This window comes from Phycodurus eques, chromosome 18 (assembly GCF_024500275.1).
Source record: "Phycodurus eques isolate BA_2022a chromosome 18, UOR_Pequ_1.1, whole genome shotgun sequence".
Classification (NCBI taxonomy): domain Eukaryota; kingdom Metazoa; phylum Chordata; class Actinopteri; order Syngnathiformes; family Syngnathidae; genus Phycodurus; species Phycodurus eques.
Window position 1 is genome coordinate 19,019,754 of NC_084542.1, and position 23,635 is coordinate 19,043,388.

The following is a 23,635-nucleotide window of genomic DNA, read 5'->3' on the forward strand; positions in this document are numbered from 1 at the left end:
CTCTTCAGAATACGAGTCCACAAGAGAGCTCCAAAGGAAAGAATCTTTTCACTGTAAAAATCTTTACAGTAAGACCTAAAATAATGATCTGCCAAAGAAATCATCCCGGCGTCCGAGGAAATTCAACCAATCAGATAGAGAAGGTGTGACTGATGAGGCGTCAGTGGTTCTTCTTATGATGTTACCCGTTCCGTCGGGCTTCGGGAGCTTTGCTGAAGCGATGGCGGACTATTCACCAGCGACGACGGTTCAAAGGAGGGCCGACGCAGAAGCCGCCGAAACGTTTGTCGTCACGTTTTCATCGCTCCGTCGCGAAAGGAAAACTTCAAAGCAACATTCCGTGTTGCGCTGGTGCCGCGGGAAAGCACAACAAGGGAAATGCAATTCATCTGTTCACGCCCAAAATCCTTTTTTTGTTTTGTCATAAGAAATATTGCACTCGACGCATTTGTCGTGTAAAAAAAAAAAGCAAAACAACAAAAACAATGGCTCTCCACGTACGAAAGCTCCAGACGCGGGAAACGTGACCGGACCTCACGTATTGTCCTTCCACCGCGAGGAATCCGATGTGAATCGAGGGTGGCCAGATGTTGTCGCGTGTGCCGGCGCCATGTTTGAAAATGGATCCAAACTTCCCTCCTTCGTAACTGTTGACGAGCGCCTCGCGGGGGGCCCGCACGGCGGCGCTCCGTTACATCGGACAGCCGTTAAATCGAGGGGCTGCTGCATTTGCTCCGTCAATAAGGGTCGCCTTTACGAGGAATGCCGAAAATTTGGCATCGTCAAGAACTTTTGAAAATAGGACCGAAAGCGTGGCGGTTTCAGCGTGGGCGACGGAGAAAAGCCAGGCCGCCGCACCCAAAAAATTGCTCAATGACGATGATCTTTAATCATTCTCACAAATATCAAGATGTTCATTTGCTCGTTGTGAACACGAGAGCACAACGTCAGATGAGCGGCGCGTCAGTCCATCCCCGGAACGTCCTCAGACTTCCTCGAGTCCCCGGACGCCCTCCTTCCACACGGCGGCGTCCCGTCCCGCTCGGGCCAGATGAGGCGCGAACACGACCTCCAACCTGCGGAGGGCGCCGTCCCGGTCACCCTCGGTCACCGTCCCCCTGAGACGCCGCATCGTCAGCCGGACCGTCACCTGGTTGGCCCACGCCAAGCCCAGCGCCGGGCGCACGGTCGAGGAAGAAGGGCTGACGGACAAGCAAACGTTTTCACAGCGCAATCGGCGAGACGAAATCTGCGGAATCGGACTTTCGATTTCTGACGCGGAATTTTGGGGATGCCAAACAATTCAGCGTTAATATTTTTGTGCCATTTGAGTTTGAATTATAGATGGGGAATTTTTTTATACTGAACTTTTTTTCACCAACAAATTTCAAATTTTTGGGGGGTAAAATATTCCAAATTTTAAATTCAGACTCAGATGGCACAAAAATACCACACGATCTAAAACAGATGTTTTTATTTTTTGTGTTGAAATTCAAATTCAGGTGGCTGGACGATTCATCGAATTGATGCTGTTCAACAAATACGTAAGTTTCAAAATCAAAGAAGAATTTTGTTCATGGATGTTGATTTTAATATCGATCCAAATAAATGTGATTATTTTTGCAATAACCACAATTTGCATTTCATACACTGAATTTTTCTGATGGTAAAGAACGTCCGTGTTAGAAATACAAATTCAAATTTCCTTCTGTACGCGTTTACATCGGGGCGGTCCAAACCTTTCCCGCATGCCCGCGAGCTGCGTCAAATATTAGTTTTGCATTCGTTGCGAACGGCGGACCGGACCGTGGACACCCCTGGCACGCGTTTAAAAAAATAGGACTTTACCCCAAATAGTCCTCTGAGTCGCCGAAGATGTCGGTCACCTACAACACACACGCACGCACGCTTTTGGTTACTGCAAAGGATGTGTGTGTGTGTGAGTGAGTGAGTGAGGAAGTGCGCGCGCGTGTTACCTGGTTGACGCAGAGGACGGCGACATCAAATCGGCGACAAAGGTGGTGCAGCGTGGACGAGAGCGTCAGCAGCTGTTTGGTTTTCTCCAGCCAATCGGCGAGTCCGAACTCGGACCTGAAGAGCGCCGCCACCGAGTCGACGGCCACGAAGCGGACGAGGCGGCGAGCCAGCAGGAGGCCGACGCGACGCCGCAGGCACGACTGCAGCGACGTCTGAGGACGGACGCGTTTCAAACGGGATCGGGAAAACGGAAAAATACCATTACAACGTAACGGGACGGTTCTGGCCGTAATCCACGTTGTTTGACGAAGCCAAAAACATTTCAGCTCGAACATCCAACTAACCATAGTAATACATTCACAGGCTAGAAGAAGAATCAAAAGCCTATCACACAAGTGGACGAGAAAAAAAGTGAGCATAACTCAGCGGAAATGACACGGTCAAGCCAATTTGTGCGCCGTCTTTTATTCTCACAGCCGTGTCACGCAACGCAGTCCCGAACTCTGCACCGCCGTTTGGAGCGCAAGCCCCGTCGAGGACCCGTAGCCCGGACCGCTTTCCGGCCGGAGCGGAGATGTTCCACGTCCTGAGCTCTCGAGACGCATTTTATTTGTTCCGCTGCGGTCTGGGCGCCTGAAACCGGAGGGTCTCCGGTTCGTATCCCCGCCCGAGCGCGTGTGGCCGTCGCGTCCCCGGCCGAGACACTTAACCCACCTTGCCCGCGAACGAATGCGGTCGGAGGGGCCGTAGGCGCAGAACGGTTCCGTCAGACTGCCCCCTGCAGGGCAGCTGCGGCTGCACTAGTAGCTCATCCCCACCAGCTGTGACTGCGGAACGAATGCACGCATGCATGAAATGAGAACGTGTCCGAGTGGCTCGAGAGGTGCTATACGAGTGTGATGCATTACTATGATGATGATGATGATGATGATGATGATATTGTTCCATAATACCTGACAACATAGCATGCGATAGATAAAAGGTTCACGACGGGCCCAAAACAGGCGCAGCCATCATGTCGTAACTTTTTGAACGATGAGATCGGGACGAACGAGGCGAGTCGGATTGTTGGTTGCGTTGCAGTCGTTTGGCCGGAAAATTCAAAAGACGATCGGGGAGCGCGAGTGGCGGTATGCACGGTGAGCAGAGAGCCAAGATGTCCGCAGGAGTGAGGAGAGGGCCAATCAAGCGGGAAGCGCAGACCACAGCGGCGGACCCCGGGCGTCCCCAATCCACCGAGACTCGGACCCCGCGCGACGGGACCACCCACCGGATCGGCGGCGTGCTCCACGTAAATGCGGTCGCCGAAACGAAGGCCGTCGGTCACGTGCGGCGGGACGTCGGGGCGAAGACGCCGCTGTTCTCTGATCAGCTGCTGCAGACGTCTGCTGGGAAAAGCGTCCTCTGTGCACACAAACACGGCCCCTATGCGTACACACACACACACACACATGAGCTCCACCCCCAAGCGAGTCCATCGTGCGGTAACTGACCTGAGTCCAGACCCCCGTGGCGGGCCGGGTACTGTACGGAGAGACAGAGCTGCAGAGCCAGCTGGGTCTTCCCGACGCCGCTTTCTCCGGACAGTTCGGTGACGCCCCCTACGGGAAGTCCGCCTCTCAGCAGCCCGTCCAACACGGGGCAGCCCAGGCCGAGTCTGAGACCGGACTCCTCCGCCCGAAGAACTGCGCACGCGAACACGCGGCTCGGTCAGCGTTCGGCGAGTCGCGGCGCTCGGGGCGAGGCGGGACGTCACCTGGTAGCGGGGGGCGGGGCCCGCGGAGCCGAGCGGCGGCCGTCAAGAGTCGCCGGACGTCGGCGGCCGACAAGGAGGTCAGCCTCTGCAGGTCCGGACCGGACGTGCGCAGCACCTCCCCGACCGAGCGCACGCCAGCTGGAGAACGAGCGGCGGCGCAAACGCCCAAAGAGGGCAAACTGTCAAGTGGTGAACTTTTTCACCTTCGGTAAAGTCGCCAGCATTTGAACCGGTGATCAACTCGTCCATGGAGTTCATTTGGACAAGATTGGAAATTGACCGTGCAGGAAATGCAGAAAAACAAATTGATAATGATTCCGTTCCCGGTACGGCCCGTAACATCCGTCAGAAAAGTGAGAAAACGTCGATCGAAAAATCGGATTCACAACAATGACAATAACACGGCGGACGACAGAAATCAGAGAAGATTTCCCTTTTGGACGTTCCGAGCTGAAATTCAGAGGATTTGGACAAGTTTAAGTTCAACGAGGTCTCCGAAGGATTACTCGATAATCAAAACAGCTGTCGGTTAATTTGACCATCGATGGGTTAACCGGAACCGGTCGGGGATCGCAGAGTCGGACGGCGCACAAACTGTCGAAAGCAAAGCGAATAGCACGCGAGGGGAAACGGAGCATCCCTCGGAATCGGCGCAAGGTCGCGACCACGACGCTGTGGACTCGCTCAACCGAAAAGAGTTTGGCCGCGAGCCACAATCTGCGTCTCGTCGTTGACATTTTCTCGGCCGAAATGAGACTTTGTCGCACTCACCTCTATTGTTTGTTTATTTCCTTGTTCATTTAAAAATGAACCCTGCCCACCAACGAACACCGCTACAACCGGAACATTTGCAGTCTCTCGGCACGCTGCCGAGCGGCAAAGTGCAGCCAAACGCGGCGCAGTAATTGGCCGTTTTTCAAATCTCGGATCAGTCGTCGGCCACTTCCACCTCTGCAAATGTCACCACGATATTTCGGACGATATTTCGGACGGTTTAGCGTTGTGCTCCTCAAGCGACCTGAAGCTTTTTCTCTCCATTTTCCGTCTACGAAAATCATCCCGGAATCCTGATGGCTTTCAGGTCGATCCCACTTTTTGGACAATAAGCAACGTGACTCTTTTTTTTTTTTTTTTTTTTTTTTTTTTAAGACTGCCGCCAAATTTCCTCCGACACGGCGGCCGCGGGCGTGACGTCACGCGCACCCGTTCCGTTCACATTCGCATTCAGCTGTCTGCTCCTCCGAGGGTTGCTCACCTTTGCCGAGGGCGCTGACGATCCTCGGATGAAGCTCCAGCTGCCGCCACGAGGACATCACGTCCCTCGTTACAAGTTTGTCGTTCGAAGAGAATTCGTCCCGCACTCACCAAATTTCCGTTCGCAGCGCCTTCGCCCGCGCCATCTTACGTCATCAGGCTGCGCCGGTTGGAACGTTTCATTTGGCCCTTGGGGGGGGGGGGGGGCGGGCAGCAGAAAACAGTTCCCATTCAAAATAAACGCAATCCCGCATCGATCTATTCATCGAAAGGTTGTACAGTTTAAAAGCGGCGACTTTAAGACCCTTCTTCAGTTCCTCCTTTCTCTCTTCGGCCAATGCCACCTCGGGACACGTGACGTCATCTGATCGCCAATCAGGAAAGCGAAGACAAACGTTGGTCGCGTTTCTCCTTCAATGCGTGTGAAAAACACGTCAAACTAACAAGCTAAAATCCTGGCGGTGTGAAGAAGAATTGTAAGGCCAAGGATGATGACGGACACCCGAAGAGATCGCGCATGTTTCTGAACATCCGAATTCCACTCTTGCTGCGCGTCTTCCTTAGTGAGTCTTCTTCCTCTTTGTTTGAATTTACAAGTCTATAAGAGAACACAGAGTAACTATAAAGCCTTTCCGTTTTTGCCAACCGGAAAGACGGAAGCATATTTGTATCGTTCTGCGCCGTCGTGTCTGTGTGGCAGTAGTTCAGCCTGGAAGGCGCTGGACTTCGGAGTCACAGTGCTCGAGTTCGAGTCCCAGTGCGGACGCTGGAACAATCCGCTTCTGTGCATATTTATATATGGCTTTATATTTCAGTACCCTCCATCAACTGGATGCGTCGGTGACAAGGAGACGTTTTGGGTTTTTTTTTTTAATTCAATGAAATGACCCCATGCAATTTGGCTGTAAAAAAAAAACAAAAAAACATCCATCCCTCCATTGGCAGGGTCGCGGGGCTCTCGGCGTATGTGCAAAAAGCATTTCCAGCAAATTCTTGCTACCGAGTCAAATGATCGTCCGCTTCTCATGCGGAGGGAACATTGCCCAAATGTGATCCTACATGTGGGTGGCTACACCGATACCTCGCCATTATACGCAAGTGTATTGCATTAATTGGATTAAGGAAAAAAAAAAACAAAAGAACTCCTGTTTTTCTGAGGATTTTTTTGGAGGGCTCAGTTTTTCTTTCTAATCCCCCCCCCCCCGTTTTTCTGAGCTATCAGGACACATCGAACTCACGCGAGAACCTGCGAACTGCAAGTGACTCTTTGCAGACTCCGTAGTAAGCCACATGACCGGCTTATTTAGTTTGATCAAGTTTGAATTTGAAATGGGTTTAAGACAGTGGGAGATACTCCTGTCTTTATTAGTCATTTGAAAAAAAATAGTCACAGGAACAAAATAGTAGAGCAATTGGGGGGGGGGGGGGGTAATTACTCAGAAAAACAGGGGAAAAAAAAGTCCTAAAACGGGGGGGGGGACTGAGAAAAATAATTCGAAAAACAAAAAACAAAGCCCTCAAAAAATGAGTCAGAAAAAGTTTTTATTTATTTGTTTAAATCCAAGTGAATGCAATCCGCACCCATACCATTAAAAATCAAATACCCTGTATTTTTTCTACAGCGAACAAAAACGAAACGCTGTGCACGAGTTGAACGTGGATAGAACCGTCTCCTCCCGTTATTCGGCCTCTGCGGGCCCACACGTAGCAGTACGTGTTTCTTTCTGCTGCTATTCTTTTTCTGCTATTTTTACCGTTGCATTCTCACTATCGAGGCACTTTATGCAGGATTTCGGGCGATTGGTGCCAGCGCTAGACCGCTGCCATTTTGGAACGAGACGGGCCCATCTCGTTACAATATTGTGACGCTAACCTGCTCCCTCCCACGTGTGTGACCTCTGACCTCAGCGCAATGAGCTCCAGGCTGTGCAAGACCTGCGGGGGCGCAGACATCGATGTAGACCAGGCCCGGGGCAGCGCCGTGTGCACCGGCTGCGGTTCGGTTCTAGAGGACAACATCATCGTCTCCGAGGTCCAGTTTGTGGAAGGAAGCGGCGGAGTGTCCTCTGCGGTGGGACAATTCGTCTCTACTGATGGTGAGCGAACCCCACGGCCGTCTTCAAACCTTTTCATACTTGGCTGGCGTCAGGCAGAAACCTCGCCTCTAAACCATCACAGCGCGCTTTTTCCAACACTTTAGACTGGTCGATAATCGGTCAAGATAACAAACCCACCTGGGGACGGACCAATAGTATCCATCCATTTTCTGTACCGCTTTATCCTCACAAGGGCCGCGGGCTGCCGGAGCCTATCCCAGCGAGCGATCTTCGGGCGAGAGGCGGGCGACACCCTGAGCCGGTCGCAGGGCACGTAGAAACAAACAACCATTGGCACTCACATTCACACCTACGGGCAATTTAGAGTCTTCAATCAACCTAGCACGCATGTTTTTGGGGTGTGGGAGGAAAGCGGAGCGCCCGGAGAAAAGCCACGCAGGCGCGGGAGAACGTGCAAACTCCGCACAGACGGGGCCGGGGATCGAACCCTGCGCTGTCCTCAGAACTGTGAGGCAGATGTGCTCACCGGTCGTCCACCGTGCCGCCCCAATCGTATCCATTGGTGGAAAAAAATATGAAATGGAGCAGATTTGGACAGCAATATTTAAAATCTCAAAATCTGACAAACCACATACTAAAGTTAATTTTCTACATTTTTCCCTCCTCAAAAACATGGAGAATATTTCCCAAAAATGGCAGTGTGTCAAACTGCCGAGCCGAGTCCGGCGGAATTGGCCTTTCAACTTAACCTCGGGTAGTTCCAAAAAGACAAAACACAAACAAACCCTGTCGTGATTAGGGAGGAAGGAATGAGTGAATGATTGCAAACGCGGTTGGGAGTACCGCCTTTGGAATCATTCGCTACTCACGGAATAAACCAAGCACCGATGTCTGATCAAAGCAGCTTGTGGAGGACTTGACCGGTGAATGAAGGAATGTGCGCAGGTGGTGGAAAAAGGGTTTCCATCAGCACAAGCAAACGACAGACACTTGAAATTCAGCAGAACTTGGCTTTTATTTCAAGTGGACAAAGTCGCTTGAGAAAATCCCAACTGGAGGACGTCATCTAAGAGACAGCTGAGACGGTTCTACTCGCCCCACCAGACGACAGCTTTGTTCTTCCCGGACCTCCGCGTTCAAACCCTTCCACGGCCCTGACGATTCCGTGGTGAATACTGGCTCCGTACTGAGCAGACAGTCCGTGACAGTCGTATTGCCCGGAGGTCCTGGATTCCACAACCTTTCCGCCAGAACCTTTATGAGAACCACTAGACCCGATGTTCCCATCCACGCGCTTCGCGGCCTCCTTCCCATACGTATAGCGAGCGCTCGATTCTTCTTTGTCGCCGAGATCTGGGCCGCTAAGGGAAGACACCCAGTCAGACCATCTAGTTGCTGGTGGCAAGAATCCTCCGAGATCAGGTCCATTCATACTTTGAGATGGTCCTAGTGAAAGAGGGAACGGTTAGGGCTAGCCTTTCATATTTGTGATGTGACAAAGGTCATACCTGCTATTTGAATGACGTTCAAGACGGAAGATGTTTTCCCCGGACCTTTTGGCGTCTGCTTTCCTGCTCGGTCAAAGAGGCGTGCGTCTTCGGGCCGCTCCGGTGTCTGCTGCTTTGCGTTGCCAGCTCTTGGACTGGAGCTTGGTGAATGAATTCTTTTCTGGCTGGGATTTTGAAAAGTTAGTCTCCTTTGAGGTTTAACTCTGATATTTTGAACGTTGTTGACAGAATTGTTCCGGGTGAGGCTTTGGGGGACTGGAATCCTTTCAGAAGGATCCATATGAGGAGGGTTGCCAGGTCTCTTGTGCTGGTTTGTCTCCACCATGTGAAATGGGCCCAAAGCCTTGCGTGCCTCACCGGGCTCTTTCTTTAAGAGCCATCGGGGTTCTTTAGGCTTGATCAACTCGGTTCGGCTTAGAGGAGACCAGTTCCGTAATGGACCAGAGTCCTCCAGTCCGGTCACATCCGACCTGGCAACGGAGTCGTCGTACAAGTCTTTTGTAACGCTCAAGCCGTGCGTCTCCTGAAAGCGGCTGTATATTGAGTCATTCGAAATGCGAGGAAATCCATCCTTCGGTTGGCCTCGAGCTGCGGCAGTCCGGTGACTAGGAGGAGTTGGAACGTGCTCGTTGAGTTTCGTATCAGTTTGCTGGTTTTGGGAGTTGAGGCGTAGCTCGTTCGGGGGACCCGGTACTGTAACGAAGCGGCTCGGCCCTGGCTCGGCCGCGACCTTTTTCGTTCCCCAGGTTTGCTCGGTTTCTGATGGGCTAATTATTTCATTGCTCCAAACCTGCTCCAAACAGTCACGGACGTGGGGCATATTCTTTGGATCTGTGGGAAATTAATTGTCCGTCACTCAAAAGAAAACGGACAGTCTCTCTCACACACACAACATACTGACCTGTCAGGCTTCCGAAGACTTCGATTGAACCAAATCCGGGACTTTCAGATCTGGAGATCCGATCCGCAGTCAGTCTGTTAATTCCACTGAGCGGATAGACGCACCTAACAGTTAACCTTTGGGGGGGAAAAAAGATTTGTTTTATTCCCAAATCTCCGCACTTTGAAAGAATTGGCACCACCATAGCTTTGTCTCTCTTTACTTAAACTGAGAATCCCGGGAGATCAAGTTTGGTCCATCTGCAATAAGCCGTCCGTCATGAAGGATCTCGTTTTCGTAAACCACGTAGTCTCCAACCTGTTGGAAAACGTATACATCCCAAGTGACTCACAGTGGATAGCAGGATACACGCTGATAAAATCGGGAATGCCATCATATCTTTTGTAACCTTAGCTTGATATCATTTAAAATGAATCGTACAGGACTTTGGTCACTCCTGTTTTTAAATGGACTCTAAGAATACATTTGGACTGTATAACAGATCGTCAGAAATGACACCTGAAAACAAACCCGTTCCCAAGTTCTCGAGTTATACCGTGGCCCTGGTCCCGCAGGAGTCCAGCTTGAACTGGAAAAGCACCCGAGTGGCGTCAGTCTGTTTGGGTCTACAGCTGGGGTCTAGTAAGCTGGTTTTTTCAGGCTGCACTGTGGGCCAGGTGGACGTAGGTGTTGTCACCACTGTTATGATGCCATCTGCAGAACAGACTGACACCGCACGCAGAGCAGTTTGAAGAACATCATTAGCGTCAACCCACAAGATCGAAAGTCAAGCAAACTTCTACGTGCTTGACTTCATTTCGACAGGCCCAATTGAGAGAAAGCTCCAAAACAACGTAAACGCAAGGTGTCATCATCAAATCAATTACAAGAGCATTTCAAAAGGTACATGTACATTAAGAATGCACAGAGTCCATGATAATGAATTGAATCAAGGGATTTTAGGCGTCCAACTTTGAGCTGTGACAAAAGATTCCTTTTGATGAGCGCGCTACGAGTCACTTAAAACCGCATCCACTCCTTGAAGTCTCGGCGCCCTTTGCAATAGGAGTCGGTCGAACTGCTCGAGGACTCTGCATCTTCTTGCACAATTGTCAAAAACAAATACATAGAAATGGACCGGCATTACCAGATAACTAGCAACCCTTTATTGCTCAGTGACAGTTTTGTTCTTCTGTCAACGTCTTCATGTCTCCAAAGCGTTCTCCGTCCGTCGACCGTCTGTTGTCGCACTCGAGCGGCTCCGACGACAAATTCCTTGTGTGTTTTTTTGGACATACTTGGCAAATAAAGAGGATTCTGATTCTGGTTCTGGTTCTGGTTGAAGGTGCACAATACTCCAAGAAAATGTTCCAACCTCAGTCCCCACATTTTGGAAAGTAAGAGCACATGTGGAGTAACGGAATCATTTAAAGCCAAGCAAATTTGAGACCTCGTAAATCAACAGTCAATTGTGCACAGCTCACTAAAGTTGTGGGTGCAGCTCACCTATCATGTCTTCTGTTTTGAAGAGACAGTGTTTCGATGCGGAGGTCTGAACCTCCAAAGTTCCGGCATCTCGAAGAAGCAGCTTAAACGTCCCATAAAAGTTGAACAAGTTAATGTCCTGAAAGCAGGCAAAACAATTCAGACATTACATTTTATGACCTTCCGTGGCTTTCACCGGGGACAGGAGTTACGAGGGACTCCCGGACCACCGTCGTCACTCACTTCATAGGTATAGCCTACGGAAAACACAGGAACTTCCAAGAGGATTTTTCGACTGTCATTGAGGAGTTTGTACCCCCTTCGAGCCGCCAGTTGCGGCGTCAGCGGCTCCCCGTCGACGCCCACCTCCCAGAGTGACTCCGCCCGAGGGGGCATGACCACACTGAAGAGGATTCCTCGGTCTAAACACTGAGCCGTGATCTTTGGTGGAACTTAAGGGGAAGAGGTCCCGTATAAAATGGGCATCCATTTTCAGCAACGTGAATGATGTCGCCATGGTCTTACATGCGCTGAAGACTTGAGCTGTGATAAAGGTGTGATGAAAGTAGGAGTCCCTCTGGGGCATGCTGCTCAAAGTGAAGTTGACGTCAATGGAGTATTGAACCACGCCTTCCCCCATGTACTGTTGGAAGACAACATGAGTCAAGAAAATGCTTTTGGGCTCATTTCTGTTGTTAAATGTTGGCTGTTTGCAAGGAACATAGCACAAGACACCATTTGCCATTTGCTACGCAAAGTAGCCCAAACATTTGATCGTTTCCCTACTCGACTGACATTGTCCAGCGGTTAAAAATAGGATTTCAAAATTTGTCAGCAATCCGCAAAAATGTCATTTTTAGGCACTGCCGTGCCATCCAATTCAATAAAAGTCCGTATCATCCCAAAGTCAGCTGCCGCAATTCTGACCTTCTTGCGAACCGCAGCATCTGAAAACGGCAGCCGGAGTCTGTAAGCTCGACTGCCGTTCGGGTGGACGACGGGGCTGACGACGAAGCCACCTTCTGTTGCCTCCGTCAGCAGCTGCTGCTTCTTCTGATTAACTGTGACTTCTTCTACGATGACATCACTGGGAATGTTTCCCAGGTAGATACCGAATACCCCCTCATCACTGTCGGTCTCTGCAGGAAGAAACACAACTCGGATTTATTCATCATCTAGCAGAGGACTCGAGGATGCTCGGATACCAGACATTTTGTAACATGCGCAACAACGTGACATTTGAGCTACAGCCCTGCTGTTGGTCCAGTAGCTCGATCGTGAAGAACCCTTTGTTTACTCAAGGTGATACAGCAACAAACGCGGCGTTATGAAGTCTTGCACCAGGATGACCGCCGGACTTCGCGCAAGCGGCAAACTTACGGTTAAGGCTGAAGGGTTGCCGGCAGAGCGGCGGCGTTTGGAGCACCCTGAGAATTTGAAGTTTGGTGTCGACACTGCTACCGTCTTGATACACCACTGAGAACCGGTGTTCGTACAGCAGAGAAATCTCGAACGTCTCCTTGTACACGTTGTTCATCACCGAACTCTGGAACAATACGATACAGTCAGACACCGCCGAGTCTTCGACAAAAGATATCTGGAACTTCGATGGCTTGATTTCATTTTACCCTTCTGTAGCCACCCTCGGCCCCAAAAGGTATCAAGATTTGGACCAGGTGTTCTCGCTGGACCAGACTAAAACCTCGAGCGGCGGCGCTCGGCTCATCCAGCCTCACGCCTTCCACCTCGAGACTGTGCTGCAGACTTTTGAATGCCGTTCCCTCCTCGACGAGAGGCCTCAGCACCCGTGGGACATCCCAGACCAGCCGAGCGCCGTCATAGGAACCGGAATCTGAAACATTATGTCCGCGACCGTTTGTTCCGTGTACCGGCCCGACCCTGCCCGCCCGCAATGGTAAGGAAGGACATACCGACGGTGCAGGCCATGGTCACGTCAATCATAATCACCATCAGCTGCCGCTTGTAGAACAGAAACGCCCCAACGACTACTACAGGGACGCCAGCCACCTGAGGATTCAATAAAGGAATGAGAGTCAACATTTCATGTCGTTGGTCTTCTAAAGGATTCCCAGTCAGTGAGAGTCTCTGGTCTAGACGCTTCCTGCACGGTGTGCAAATGTCAGGCTTTATTCCCATTTGAGTCTGCGACAAATGCGGCGATTCTAAGCATTGAAGTCTTGCATCTTGAACATTTCGGGGGGGTTTTTTGCTCAAAGGGCAACACGTCAGACTCATTCGGAAAAGGAGAACTTGAATGTTTATCAGTTGTGCAACAGACTTGACATTCAACAAGTTGGTGCTTCTTCAGGCACTAACTTGACGTGCGCAGCCACCTACTTGGATCAGCTGCGCTTCCGCGGCTTTGTACGGAGCCCGAAGCACCGCCCTCCCGGCAGTCAGGGTCAAACCGTAACCTCCGCTCTCCGCCTCAGTAACTGACACCGAGGTCAGACGTCCGTCGCCCTGCCGGAGCATCAGCTGAAAAGCCGAGCTCGCAGTCTTCAGAGCCTGAAGCGCGCCAAAGTTGAGCCGCCAGACAAAAGTTTCAGTTAGAGCAGACGAACGGCGGACGAAGAGAGAAGTTACCTGGGAGACGGACCCCTGCCGCGCTCGTCCCGGCTGCGCGGCGCACGAAGCCTCCCGCCGGACGTTGACCTGCCGACGTCGCACCGACACACGCGTCAGCTGCGCACCCGGGCTTTGACGAGAGCGCCTTCTTACCTCCATGTAGTCCTCCTCGCACACCATCTCTCGCTGGAGCCAGCTCAGACCGGAACACACGGCTGAAACCGGTCGGCTCGTCCACTGTGAAGCGCCGTCGCTCACCATTACGTTAAATTGGAAGGCGAACACTTGGTCGTCCTGAACGAAAAACTCAATCACATCGCCCTTACGCGCAAAGTACACGAACCGGTCCTGCTGTCGATGGGAGGAGCTACCTGGATGCGTGTGAAGCAGGAGTAGTAAGAAGCTCGGAAGGTGGTGTACCCACTCGCCTTGAAGGTGCTTACGGTGTAGCCGCAGCGCGAGGCCAGCGCCGTGCCGATGGCGTGCACGCCATCGGCATCTACGCCACCGTGGAGAAGGTTCACAAGGTCAGCCTTTGGCGTGATGTCATTCGTGAAGCGTGCGTCGCGCTCGGAAAGTTGCGTCACTGATGAAGCCTTGCCGTTTCGAGACGTGGTTCGCGCGTCGGCGCCATTCATCAACCAAAGCATAACGGATCCCGGAAATTTGGCATGTTGGAGCTCGGCCGATTTCCCCCGACAAATGTTTATGCGTGGGATCTGCACGGCCCACCCGCGAAAAAAACGGAAGTATGGCAAAGTATACGTATGCCTGTGTGCAGTCAAATAGGCTACAACTATCATTAGGGTCTCATTTTTGAATGTTATTTACTTATTTCTTTTTTAAAAAACGGGGAGACCGTGCATGGTAGGTTGATTGAAGACTCTCAATTGCCCATAGGTGTGAATGTGAGTGCGAACGCTTGTTTGTTTCTATGTGCCCTGCGAGTGGCTGGCAACCGGTTCAGCGCCCGAAGACAGCTGGGATAGGCGCCGGCACGAGCGCGAATAAATAATAATAAATAAATCAATATTCTGCCACCAAATGAATGTCCCACCTTTTGTAACCACTGCAACAGTTGAAACAAACATAGCAAGTCCTATTGGATCGGTTTACCTTAACCACAAATTAATGCTAAACAGAGAACATGAACGAACACCACACGATGCAGTGACGCGCGTGTTTTCCTTTCAGGAATTATTCCAATGATAAACAGCCACACATCGTTCAAGTGACTCTCAAGGTTTTGGCCAGCAGGGGGCGGAAGCCCACACGAAGCTTTTTGTGAACCGTTTGGATGGAAAGCTTCCGGTCCTCACGTGGCCAGCGCCGCCGCCAACCGGCCAATGCGGGAACTCACCGACAGCCTCAAACTGGACCGTCTGTTCGGACGTCACGCGAAGCCCCAGATAACGATCCCGACAGGCCCACTCCACTAGTTCACAGAGGAAAATAAATAACCGTCAGAAGAATGCAACTCGTGGAAGCGGTAATATAGAATAAGTCGAAAAATCAACTGGTTTACCTTCGACCGCTCCATTAGTCAAGCAGAGAAAAGTGAGCCTGCAAAGAAAAGCGGTCAGGTCGTCATCTTTATTGCCAACCAAAAGGCTCGTTTGTTGGAACTCACCCGAGGAAGAACGCGGCCGTCCTCATCCTGAAAGCGACGCGACCCCGTCGAGCCAAACGTTTGAGGCGTGCGGCCAGGTGGGCTGATGAGCAGGTTGCCTTGGCAACGGACGAGGCAGCCACACCAGGGACTGATTGTGGCAACGTTCGCGCGTGTGTGTTTCTCAGGTCCGGCGAAGACTCCTCTGCTCGGTTCTGGTTTCCACACGAGTGTCGGGAAAGAGTCCCGAGCTCAGACGCTGCAAAGTGGTGAGTTTTTTTTATTTTCAATCATTTTTTGACGCCATGGTCACTTGTCAAAAGTTGTTAAGCTCTTGCGTGCGTGTGCGTGCGTGTGTGCGTGCGTGCGTGCGTGCGTGTGTGTGTGTGTGTGTGTGTGTGCGCGCAGCGCGTGCGTGCGTGCGTGTCAGGGAGACGTCAGATCCATCACCTTGGCAACCAGCTGCAACTCAACCAGCACTGTCTGGACACAGCCTTCAACTTCTTCAAGATGGTGGTGAGCCGACACCTGACGCGCGGACGCAAAACTGAACACATCATCGCTGCCTGCCTCTACCTGGTGTGTCGCACTGAGGGGACGCCACGTATCCCATAATGCCGTGCGTGCGTGGTGCGACAGATGCCTTTGTTCCCGTGAGCCGTAGATGTTTCTTGAATCAGTTCTTGTCAGATATGTTGCTGGATCTGAGTGACCTGCTGCAGGTAATATAGAGAAGAATAGCTCGATAGAAGAAGAAACAAACATGCTGACACTTTCAAAAAATAAAAATAAATAATTACATGATGTGTTTTAGGTGAATGTTTACATCCTGGGAAAAACCTTCTTGTTGTTGGCTCGTGAGCTCTGCATCAACGCTCCCGCCATCGGTGAGAACTTATTTACTGGCCGCTTCCCGGATAGTTCCTCAAAATGTCTGCTGCAAATCCCTTTGTTGTGATTCGGGAGTCAGGAATGATGAGAACGCAGTCATTCATCATTCATCGTTCCTGACTCCAGGATCACTCGAATGCGGCGGATGCCGCGAGCGACTTCTGCATTCGACAAAACGGATTGAAGCGCTCGGGTGAATTTTTCTTTTTTTTCCCCAATCACAAACTGTCACCATGGGCGACCAAAGATGACAATATCCAATGTTTGTTCTTCGTTTGTTGTATCTCATATTTGTAGAAACAAATGATAAAACTGTATTTCACTTTTTTTTATGAACACACCAGCCATAAAGAATTGTGTTTTTTTTTTTTTTCAAACTAACCCGTTGTTTTGCCACTTATTGCGGCATACTCAGGTTTGGTCACGTGACCTTCCCGCCGTGTACGGCGGATTAGCATCATGACGAGGTTTGCGTGTCAAAATGCCTGTTGAGTTTGGTCGGAGCGGCCACTTCGACCTGAGTGCGAAACTGGGATGATGGAAAGTGAAAGGGGAGTTTTTGTGGGGGGGGGGCATTTTAGGGAAGGCCTTTGTGTGCGATCACCTCTCGAAGATCTGGTCCAAAAACGCCTTCGAATTCCAGTCGAACAGTGGAACTCGATGATTTTGTCAGCACATCTCCTCGACGCTTCCGTCTGGTCTGCTCCCCTTCTCCGATTGGCCGACGGGTTTCAGTGCAAAATATCCGAAATTCCCAGGACGCGTCAAAGTGGGCGTGACGTTTCGAACGGCGTCGCTCGTCCTCAAAAGTCGACTTCGATAGCACAAAAGGAAGACTCGGTTATGGATGTCAGTCAGCAGAATGGCTTGTATTTGTTGTGGCGGATTTGAGAGGCCTTTGACGTGCTCGCTCGTTGCATCTTTTGTAGAAAATTTTATTTAGCGTGTTGTTTTACGGGCCGCCTTCTCCGGGTGTGTCTGGTTCTAGTTGGCCTGTTTTACGTACTCTTCAGATCCATGTCTGCTGATACCTCGCTTCGCTCACATGTTGGAGTTCGGGGCGAAGACTCACGACGTTTCCATGACGGCTCTTCGTCTGGTTCAGAGGATGAAGAGGGACTGGATGCACACGGGCCGCCGTCCCTCCGGACTGTGCGGCGCCGGTACCGACTCGTCGAATGTTTTGCGAGTCGTACTTTTGAAAGTATTCCTTAGCCTTTACCGTCTTGGCCGTACTGCCTGAGGGTCTTTGTCACTCGCCGTTGAAAGGAAACCCAAAAATAATTAAACCATTGTATCTTTAAACCCCAATATGTTCAACTGAAACACACGTGAACAAAAGTTAACGCATAATGTGAAACGCCACAGGCGGGCTGATTGAATGTTAATTCTAAATTGTCCAGCCACCGCTACTTAAACACACAGAACAGCAACTCCTACAACAAGGGAATTCAACTGTGTTTATAAGCACAACTACTCAACCTAACCATGCAAAACCACCTCGTGCCCGTCTCTTAATCCGCATTCTTCCTCCCGGCTCGTGTGAATGGCGAAAAACTTCAAATGTCGACAACGCCTTATTTTTGTCACCGCAGAATCACCAAAGATGACAAAATTATTTGTCCGTGTTTACGTCGATCATATTTGTATAAATAAAGGATAGATGCGCATCTAACTTTTGTCCGAAGACATTTTTTTTTTTTGTAGGAAGTTCGGCGACGTCAACACTCCGTAGTCACGCTCGTTAGCGCCGGCCGGCTTTCCGGGTCGGGTCACGTGACCTTCCTCGTTATTCATCGGGCAGAGCGCCGCGTCGCCCGGCGTCTCGTGGGACAACGCGGCGCGCTCGCCCGGTATTCCCAAAACGGCATCGTAACGCGGGACTTGACCGCGTCGCGTTGTCGCCGTTGGTCTTCAGCCCTCCTGGTGGCGGCCCGCATGCACATGTTCCGGCGCACGGTGAAGGACGTGATCGGGGTGGTCAAAGTGTGCCAGGCCACGCTGAGGAAGAGGTGAGGAGCCGACGCCCGGCGACCCCGCCGAGGTCGGGACCCTCGCGGTGACGACGGCTCCCCTCGTCCCGCAGGCTGACCGAGTTTGAGGACACGCCCACCAGTCAGCTGACCGTCGACGAGTTCATGAAGGTGGATCTGGAGCAGGAATGTGACCCGCCGTCTTTCAGCGCCGCTCAGCACAAGACCAAGATGCAGCAGGTGCGCGTGCCCCCGCCTTCATCGTCATCATCTTCTTCGTCATCCGCCGGCTTTCTTTCGCAGCTGGAGCGACAGCTGACCAAGAAGTTGAACGAGGTCGAAGGTCAGACCCGACCGAGTACGGCGGCGGGAGTCGGCGCGACCCCGGAGTCCGGTTGACCTTTCCGAGTCTCCTCCCCGCAGGAGAGATCAACTGCTACCAAGACCAGATTGAGAGCGAGCTGGAGAAGAGCCGACCCAAACTCCGAGGGATCTACGCCGCCTACGTGCACAAAATGGGTGAGCGCTGGCCTTTTCTTTGTTTGTGTCTATTCTATTATGTTGTTGTAATGTGTAAAAAAGACAAGAAATCAGCTGGTTTTTGCAAACATTTTGCCAATTTGAAATATTTGTTTCAATGTCTTTTGTATTAACGTGTTGTGGAAAAGCAAATTGGGAGAAAAAATTCAATATCTTTGTGTTTTGTTGTGTGTCAAAAAAAAGAAAAAAGAAAGAAAGATGGGGGTGTCAACAAATGAGCTGCTTTTATGAATTTTTGTATTGAAATGTTTTTTCCCCATTTGAAAATTGTTCGTCTGGCCCGATGATTTCGGTCGGGCCTGCAAAATTGCCTTTCGCTGTCGAGTCTCGGGACGAAGAAGAACCTGACTACGGTGACGTTTTCTTTGCAGACCCTCGGGACGAGGACATCCCGGCGGGCTCGCCGTCCGACGCCGAAGATCGCAACCTCCGAAGCGCCGCCCGCCGCCTCGCGCAGAACTTCCTGTGCCAAGTGATGCAAGAAGAGGAAGGCCGGGGCCAGAAGGACGCTGACGTCGGAGAGCCGGAGGAGTCGGACGGGGGGCCGTCGTCACGGCGGCGGCTCCCCGTTGCCGCCGTTCTGGAAAGTTCTGCCGCTTCGGAGCTCCAGCGGAGCTTCCGGATCTTCGGCGAGGACCGCGCGGACGGCGACGTGTCGGGTGAGGCTGCTCGGCGTCGTCGCCGTCGCGTGCTAGCATTTAGCGTTCAGCAGTTCATCTTGGCGAGCAGCACGGCGCTCGAGCGGTTAGCACGGCTGTCTCACGGTTCTGAGGTCGGGGCTTCGAATTCCTTCCCGTGTGGACTTTGCGCGTTTGCCCCGGTCGCTGGAGAAGACCCCTGATTTGATTTGGGCAATTTAGTTGGCACGATTGCTTGAAAAATCGGTCAAGTAATGTGGTCAACGGAGGTGATTCTAAAATACGATTCGCTTTGAAAATGGGAAAATGGGAAAATGGGGGGAATCGGAATGAGCCGAACAGTTTGAAGTTGGAATGGTTTGAATGGGTCAAGAAAGGGGCGATTGACGGGGGACCCGCGCTTCTGTGGCTTTTCGCCGGGTGCTCCGGCTTCCTCCCGCATTCCAAAAACTTCGCTAGAGCGAAGATGAACAAATCGTCCTTCGGTGTAAACGTGTGTGTGTGTGTGTGTGTGTGTGCCCTGCGATTGGCTGAGGGGAAACATGAAACAGTCGTTTGATTTGGGGTCATTGACCCCAAAAGGCGAGAATATACGGACGCCGCTTTTATCCGGGTACGTCCCGGGTGCTTCCTCCCTCCCGCGTTCCAAAAAGTCGTGAGCACCTTCGCTTCAGCGAAGAAGAAAGAAATGGTCGGTCGTTTGTCCGCACGCGCCCTGCGATCGGCTGGCGACCGGTCCCGGGACCTGACGCCGCCCGAAGTCGGCCGGGCCGCGGCGCGGTCGCGCTCGCGCTCCTCGTCGCGGAGCGGCCCGCCGGCGTCCCGCTCAGTTTCTCGCCGTCGTTTCCGGCAGACGGAGACGAGAACTCCGAGGGCGGGGACCTGGATCTGGACGGTATCGACGAGCGGGAGATCGACAAGGTGAGTTGATGCCGAGGCAAACAATGGAGGAGGACGGTTTGGCGGTTGCGCTCCATCGCTGCCGTGTCCCACGCAGTACATCCTGAGCGACAAGGAGGTCCAAGTCAAGACCCGACTGTGGATGCAGCAGAACCGAGAATACCTCCAAGAGCAGAAAGGTTCTCCGCAGACGCAAACCATCCCGCCAAATCTCGAAACCTCCTCAGTTGATCTTATTTCGAGTCAAAACATCTGACCGTACTTATTTCAAGGCATTTTCTCACGTGAAGTGAATTGATTTTTTTTTTTCACTCATTTTAGGGATAAAATGTCTGAAGTGAAAAATCTGCCATTGCAACTCAAATCAATTGACTGAGAGGATTCTTCAAATAAGATCTTGCATTTAAAAAAAAACAAACCCCAAAAACTTTTGGTCTTAAAATAAGTATGTGGAGAAGTTTTCGCTACAATTTGAAGATGAATTTAGGAGGAAAGATTTTGCGGGTTTGCATTGAACGAGCGATCGACTGATGGATTGATTTGTACATTTCAGAAAAAGAAGAACGAATTCGAAAAGAGAAGGAACAGGGGACGTACAAAGAGAAGGTTTGTGTTCTCCGGCGCCGCTCGCAGGAAGCGCCGAACCCGGCGGGCTGACCGCCGGTCTGCTTGCAGGCCAGCAAGCCCAAGAAGAAGAAGAAGAAGAAGGACAGCGTGCAGGCGTCCACGGCGGGCGAGGCCATCAAGAAGATGCTGGAGAGGAAGAAGATCTCCACCAAGATCAACTACGACGTCCTCAAAGACCTCAACGGCGGCCAGACGGCGGGCGGGGGCGGCGGGGGTCCCGACGAGACCGCCCCCGAGCCTCCCGCCGGGAAAAGACGCCGCCGCAAGAAGACGGACGGCGACGCCGTCGCCGACATGGCCGCCGGCGCCGGCGTCATGGGGAAGAGGTGACGTCGGCGCTCCCTCATATCGCAGGCGTCAAATACACGGGTAGATCGGGGCGGAGCCGTACGCCGTAGCGGCCGCGTGTCGGGAGATACCGCACGGCCGTTTTGAGCGCCGCGCCGACGGCGACGCTAAGCTAGGGAGGTCCAGCTCCCCGACATGGCCGCCACGTAGCGGCTGTAGTGCGCGGGGGGCGTGGCTAGCGTTTGCCATATCTACGGGGCGACGGCCCGACACGTTCCCGCGCCTCCGCAGTTCGACAGCGACCCCCGGCTTTCATCAGACGCAAACGTTTTTCTTTCGTAATCAGCCGCAGAACGTGGGTTGCATTCGCCAAGAACCAAAAAGATTTTTGTGAAAACAAATGCGACTGTGACGCCAATATTTTCTGCTGTTGATGGCAAAATCATTTGTATTCACAGATATGCAACTAAGAAATGCGGCCGACGCAGCGCATGGCTCGTCGGTGGCTTTTTTACGCGCTGGTCATCGTTCCGTCGTCGAACTTTTCCGAAGCCGGCGACACCCGCGTTCCGCCACACGTCTTCTGTTTACGGCGTACGCCGTCGAGCGTGAGAAGCCTCAACTTGTCCGGCTTCCGACGCGTCCGCATTTGCCCCCGTCGCCCCATCGAGGCGACAAGCCGAACTCGGTCGCCCGATCTTCGCCCTCGACTCGAAACCTGTGCTGATCTGAAATCCAAAGCGACGCAGCGGCGCCCTCTGGGGCTCACTTTGGGGCGATGCAACGCCGCCCCCTGGTGGTCACTTTGGGGCGTTCGCTTTGCGCACTTTTTGGATCGGGTCTTTCCGAAGTTCCGTCCACTGGCCCGCGTTTGTCCACCGCCCGACACGTCCAAAATGGCGGACGCGCTTACGTATCCGGGCGACGGGCCGACGCGTGAGACGATTGGCCGTCGATGACGATTACCGGCGAGCTCTTTTTTTGGTTTGTTTCCCCGTTGAGTCGTCAGTCACGTGAGCGACGTGCGTTTTCGTTGCAGGCTGGGCCCGCTCTTCTCGGGACCGCCCAACAAGAAGAAAAGTCCGGCCAAGGTCAGTTCCTCGCCTGCGGCGCGCTGCGTGCGAATGCTACCCTGACGAAGATGGACTCTTATCATTTGGTGACTTTTCACGGTGGGCGACCGGTTAGGTGGCTTCACGAGGAGGACGCGATATGAACGTTTTTCTTCTCAAACGTACCTAAAATTGCCATGATGGAAATGTGCATTTAATGACACGTTTTCTCCCAGTGATGAAATTGCATCCATTTTGTAATGCGGCAATCTCGTCGCCGGGCAACACTGACCGAAGCTCTCCCGGCCGCCGTCGACAGACCGACTCGACCCGCCGGGTCGCTCCCGCCGCGACGGACGCCGCGAGAGCGGGAGCCGAAGCCGAACCGCAGTCGGGCCGCGCGGAGAGGGAGGACGAGGAGAAGACCGACGAAGACGGAGGAGGAGGAGGACGACGAGCGTGCGGGCGCTCCGCGGCTCGCCGGACGTCAGTTCACGCTTGAATTTCCCGATTGGCTTTGGGGACTCGCTGTTTGACGCCTGCTTGTTTTTCGGTTGTTCTAGATTTTGGCTGCGGCGCCGACGAGGACGACGAGATCTTCTAGCTCCGTTCTGCGGTGCCTTTTCCAAACTTTTTATGCCGCTCAATTGCGGAAGTGTGAAATGTTGTAGTTTGGGAACATGCTGGTCTCACGCGGCCCCTCCCCCTTTGTGTCCGTGTCCAATCTGCCCAATGTAATGTTGGCGTTTGTTTCCGACGACGCCAGCGTCGTGTCATTCCTTCAAAGCCCAGACACACGACGACAACAATTGTTGTGATGTGTATTTGAGAGTAGCCCTCCATAACATTGTACTTTATAAAAGCTTCCAGTAATGACATCATTCAATAGAATTAAAGTTTTTATGACACTGCGTCAATTGACTGGCCATTGTACTGCTCTTTTTGGCCACCCGGGGGGTAGTATAATGACCGGGTACTGCTTTATTGCCTGTCTACGGTTGTCGCTGCACCGTTTGTGTTCAAGGGGTCGTTAAAAGCGTAATAGCGCCGCAGCATTTAGTGTTAGCGCGAAGCTAGCGGACTGAACGGCTCAGCTCAAGAATGGAGGGGCCGTGCCGTATGATGGGAGTGCATTTTCCGAAGGTCTCGCGTGCGCGACTGCTGTCGTCACGGCCGCTCGTCTGCCGGGGGTCGAATGGCGTCGACTGCGCGAACGCGTCTGCTGGCAACGGGCGCTAATACGCGGAGCCGCACCCACGCCGAGGACTTTTTTCACGGCGCAAGAAACAATCCGAAGCGCTATCGTGTCCGGGCTGAAAGGTAAGCGGAGCTGCAGCGCTAGCAAATGGACAAATTGGTTCATGGTTCGGAGGCCTGATTGTTTCACTTCGAATTGTCCAAATCGTGGGATTCAAACCCCCCGACAAAAAATATTCTGCGATTTCTGCAGACGGATAAACTGATTACATTTACAAACAAATGCTTCTTGTGCATATTTGACTTTTTTTTGTTTTTCACGCTGTGCCCGCGCCTGCGTGGGTTTCCTCCCACATCCCCAAAACATGCGTGGCAGGTTGGTTGGAGACTCTCAGTCGCCCGTCGGCGTGAATG

At 52.2% G+C, this 23,635-nt stretch overlaps 2 protein-coding genes across 5 annotated transcripts; one reads left to right on the forward strand and one right to left on the reverse strand.

Annotated features, from left to right (window-relative positions):
• Positions 1–128: 128 nt before the first annotated feature.
• Positions 129–5,671, reverse strand: xrcc3 (X-ray repair complementing defective repair in Chinese hamster cells 3). The gene is made up of 7 exons (XM_061703733.1): positions 4,989–5,671; positions 3,734–3,871; positions 3,471–3,662; positions 3,248–3,402; positions 1,977–2,189; positions 1,849–1,886; positions 129–1,202 (listed from the first exon to the last, which is right to left on the reverse strand). The coding sequence occupies exons 1-7, from the start codon at positions 5,044–5,046 to the stop codon at positions 986–988; spliced, it is 1,011 nt and encodes a 336-aa protein (XP_061559717.1). The 5' UTR covers positions 5,047–5,671; the 3' UTR covers positions 129–985.
• brf1b (BRF1 RNA polymerase III transcription initiation factor subunit b) lies at positions 5,201–22,936 on the forward strand. 4 transcript variants are annotated; one of them, XM_061703729.1, is made up of 19 exons: positions 5,201–5,550; positions 6,896–7,083; positions 15,304–15,384; positions 15,546–15,719; positions 15,806–15,837; positions 15,930–16,002; positions 17,020–17,169; positions 17,925–18,018; positions 18,093–18,219; positions 18,283–18,322; positions 18,403–18,498; positions 18,891–19,178; positions 20,011–20,078; positions 20,155–20,236; positions 20,611–20,663; positions 20,733–21,010; positions 22,012–22,063; positions 22,322–22,510; positions 22,588–22,936. In XM_061703729.1, exons 2-19 carry the CDS (start codon positions 6,900–6,902, stop codon positions 22,693–22,695), a joined length of 2,169 nt encoding a protein of 722 aa, XP_061559713.1. In that variant the 5' UTR covers positions 5,201–5,550; positions 6,896–6,899; the 3' UTR covers positions 22,696–22,936. The 4 variants fall into 4 exon arrangements, with proteins under 4 accessions (XP_061559713.1, XP_061559712.1, XP_061559714.1 ...); XM_061703728.1 differs by having other exon boundaries at positions 22,344–22,510; XM_061703730.1 differs by lacking the exon at positions 22,588–22,936 and having other exon boundaries at positions 22,261–22,349.
• The last annotated feature ends 699 nt before the right edge of the window (positions 22,937–23,635 follow it).

Coding starts and splice junctions, on each gene's coding strand:
- xrcc3 (XM_061703733.1), bottom strand. CDS start 5,046: ATGTCCTCGTGGCGGCAGCTGGAGCTTCATCCGAGGATCGTCAGCGCC. Junction 3,663..3,733: donor GCCCCGCCCCCCGCTACCAG/GTGACGTCCCGC, acceptor TCGCGTGCGCAG/TTCTTCGGGCGGAGGAGTCC. Junction 3,403..3,470: donor CCACGGGGGTCTGGACTCAG/GTCAGTTACCGC, acceptor GTGTACGCATAG/GGGCCGTGTTTGTGTGCACA.
- brf1b (XM_061703728.1), top strand. CDS start 6,900: ATGAGCTCCAGGCTGTGCAAGACCTGCGGGGGCGCAGACATCGATGTA. Junction 15,385..15,545: donor AGCTCAGACGCTGCAAAGTG/GTGAGTTTTTTT, acceptor CGTGCGTGTCAG/GGAGACGTCAGATCCATCAC. Junction 15,838..15,929: donor ATCTGAGTGACCTGCTGCAG/GTAATATAGAGA, acceptor GATGTGTTTTAG/GTGAATGTTTACATCCTGGG.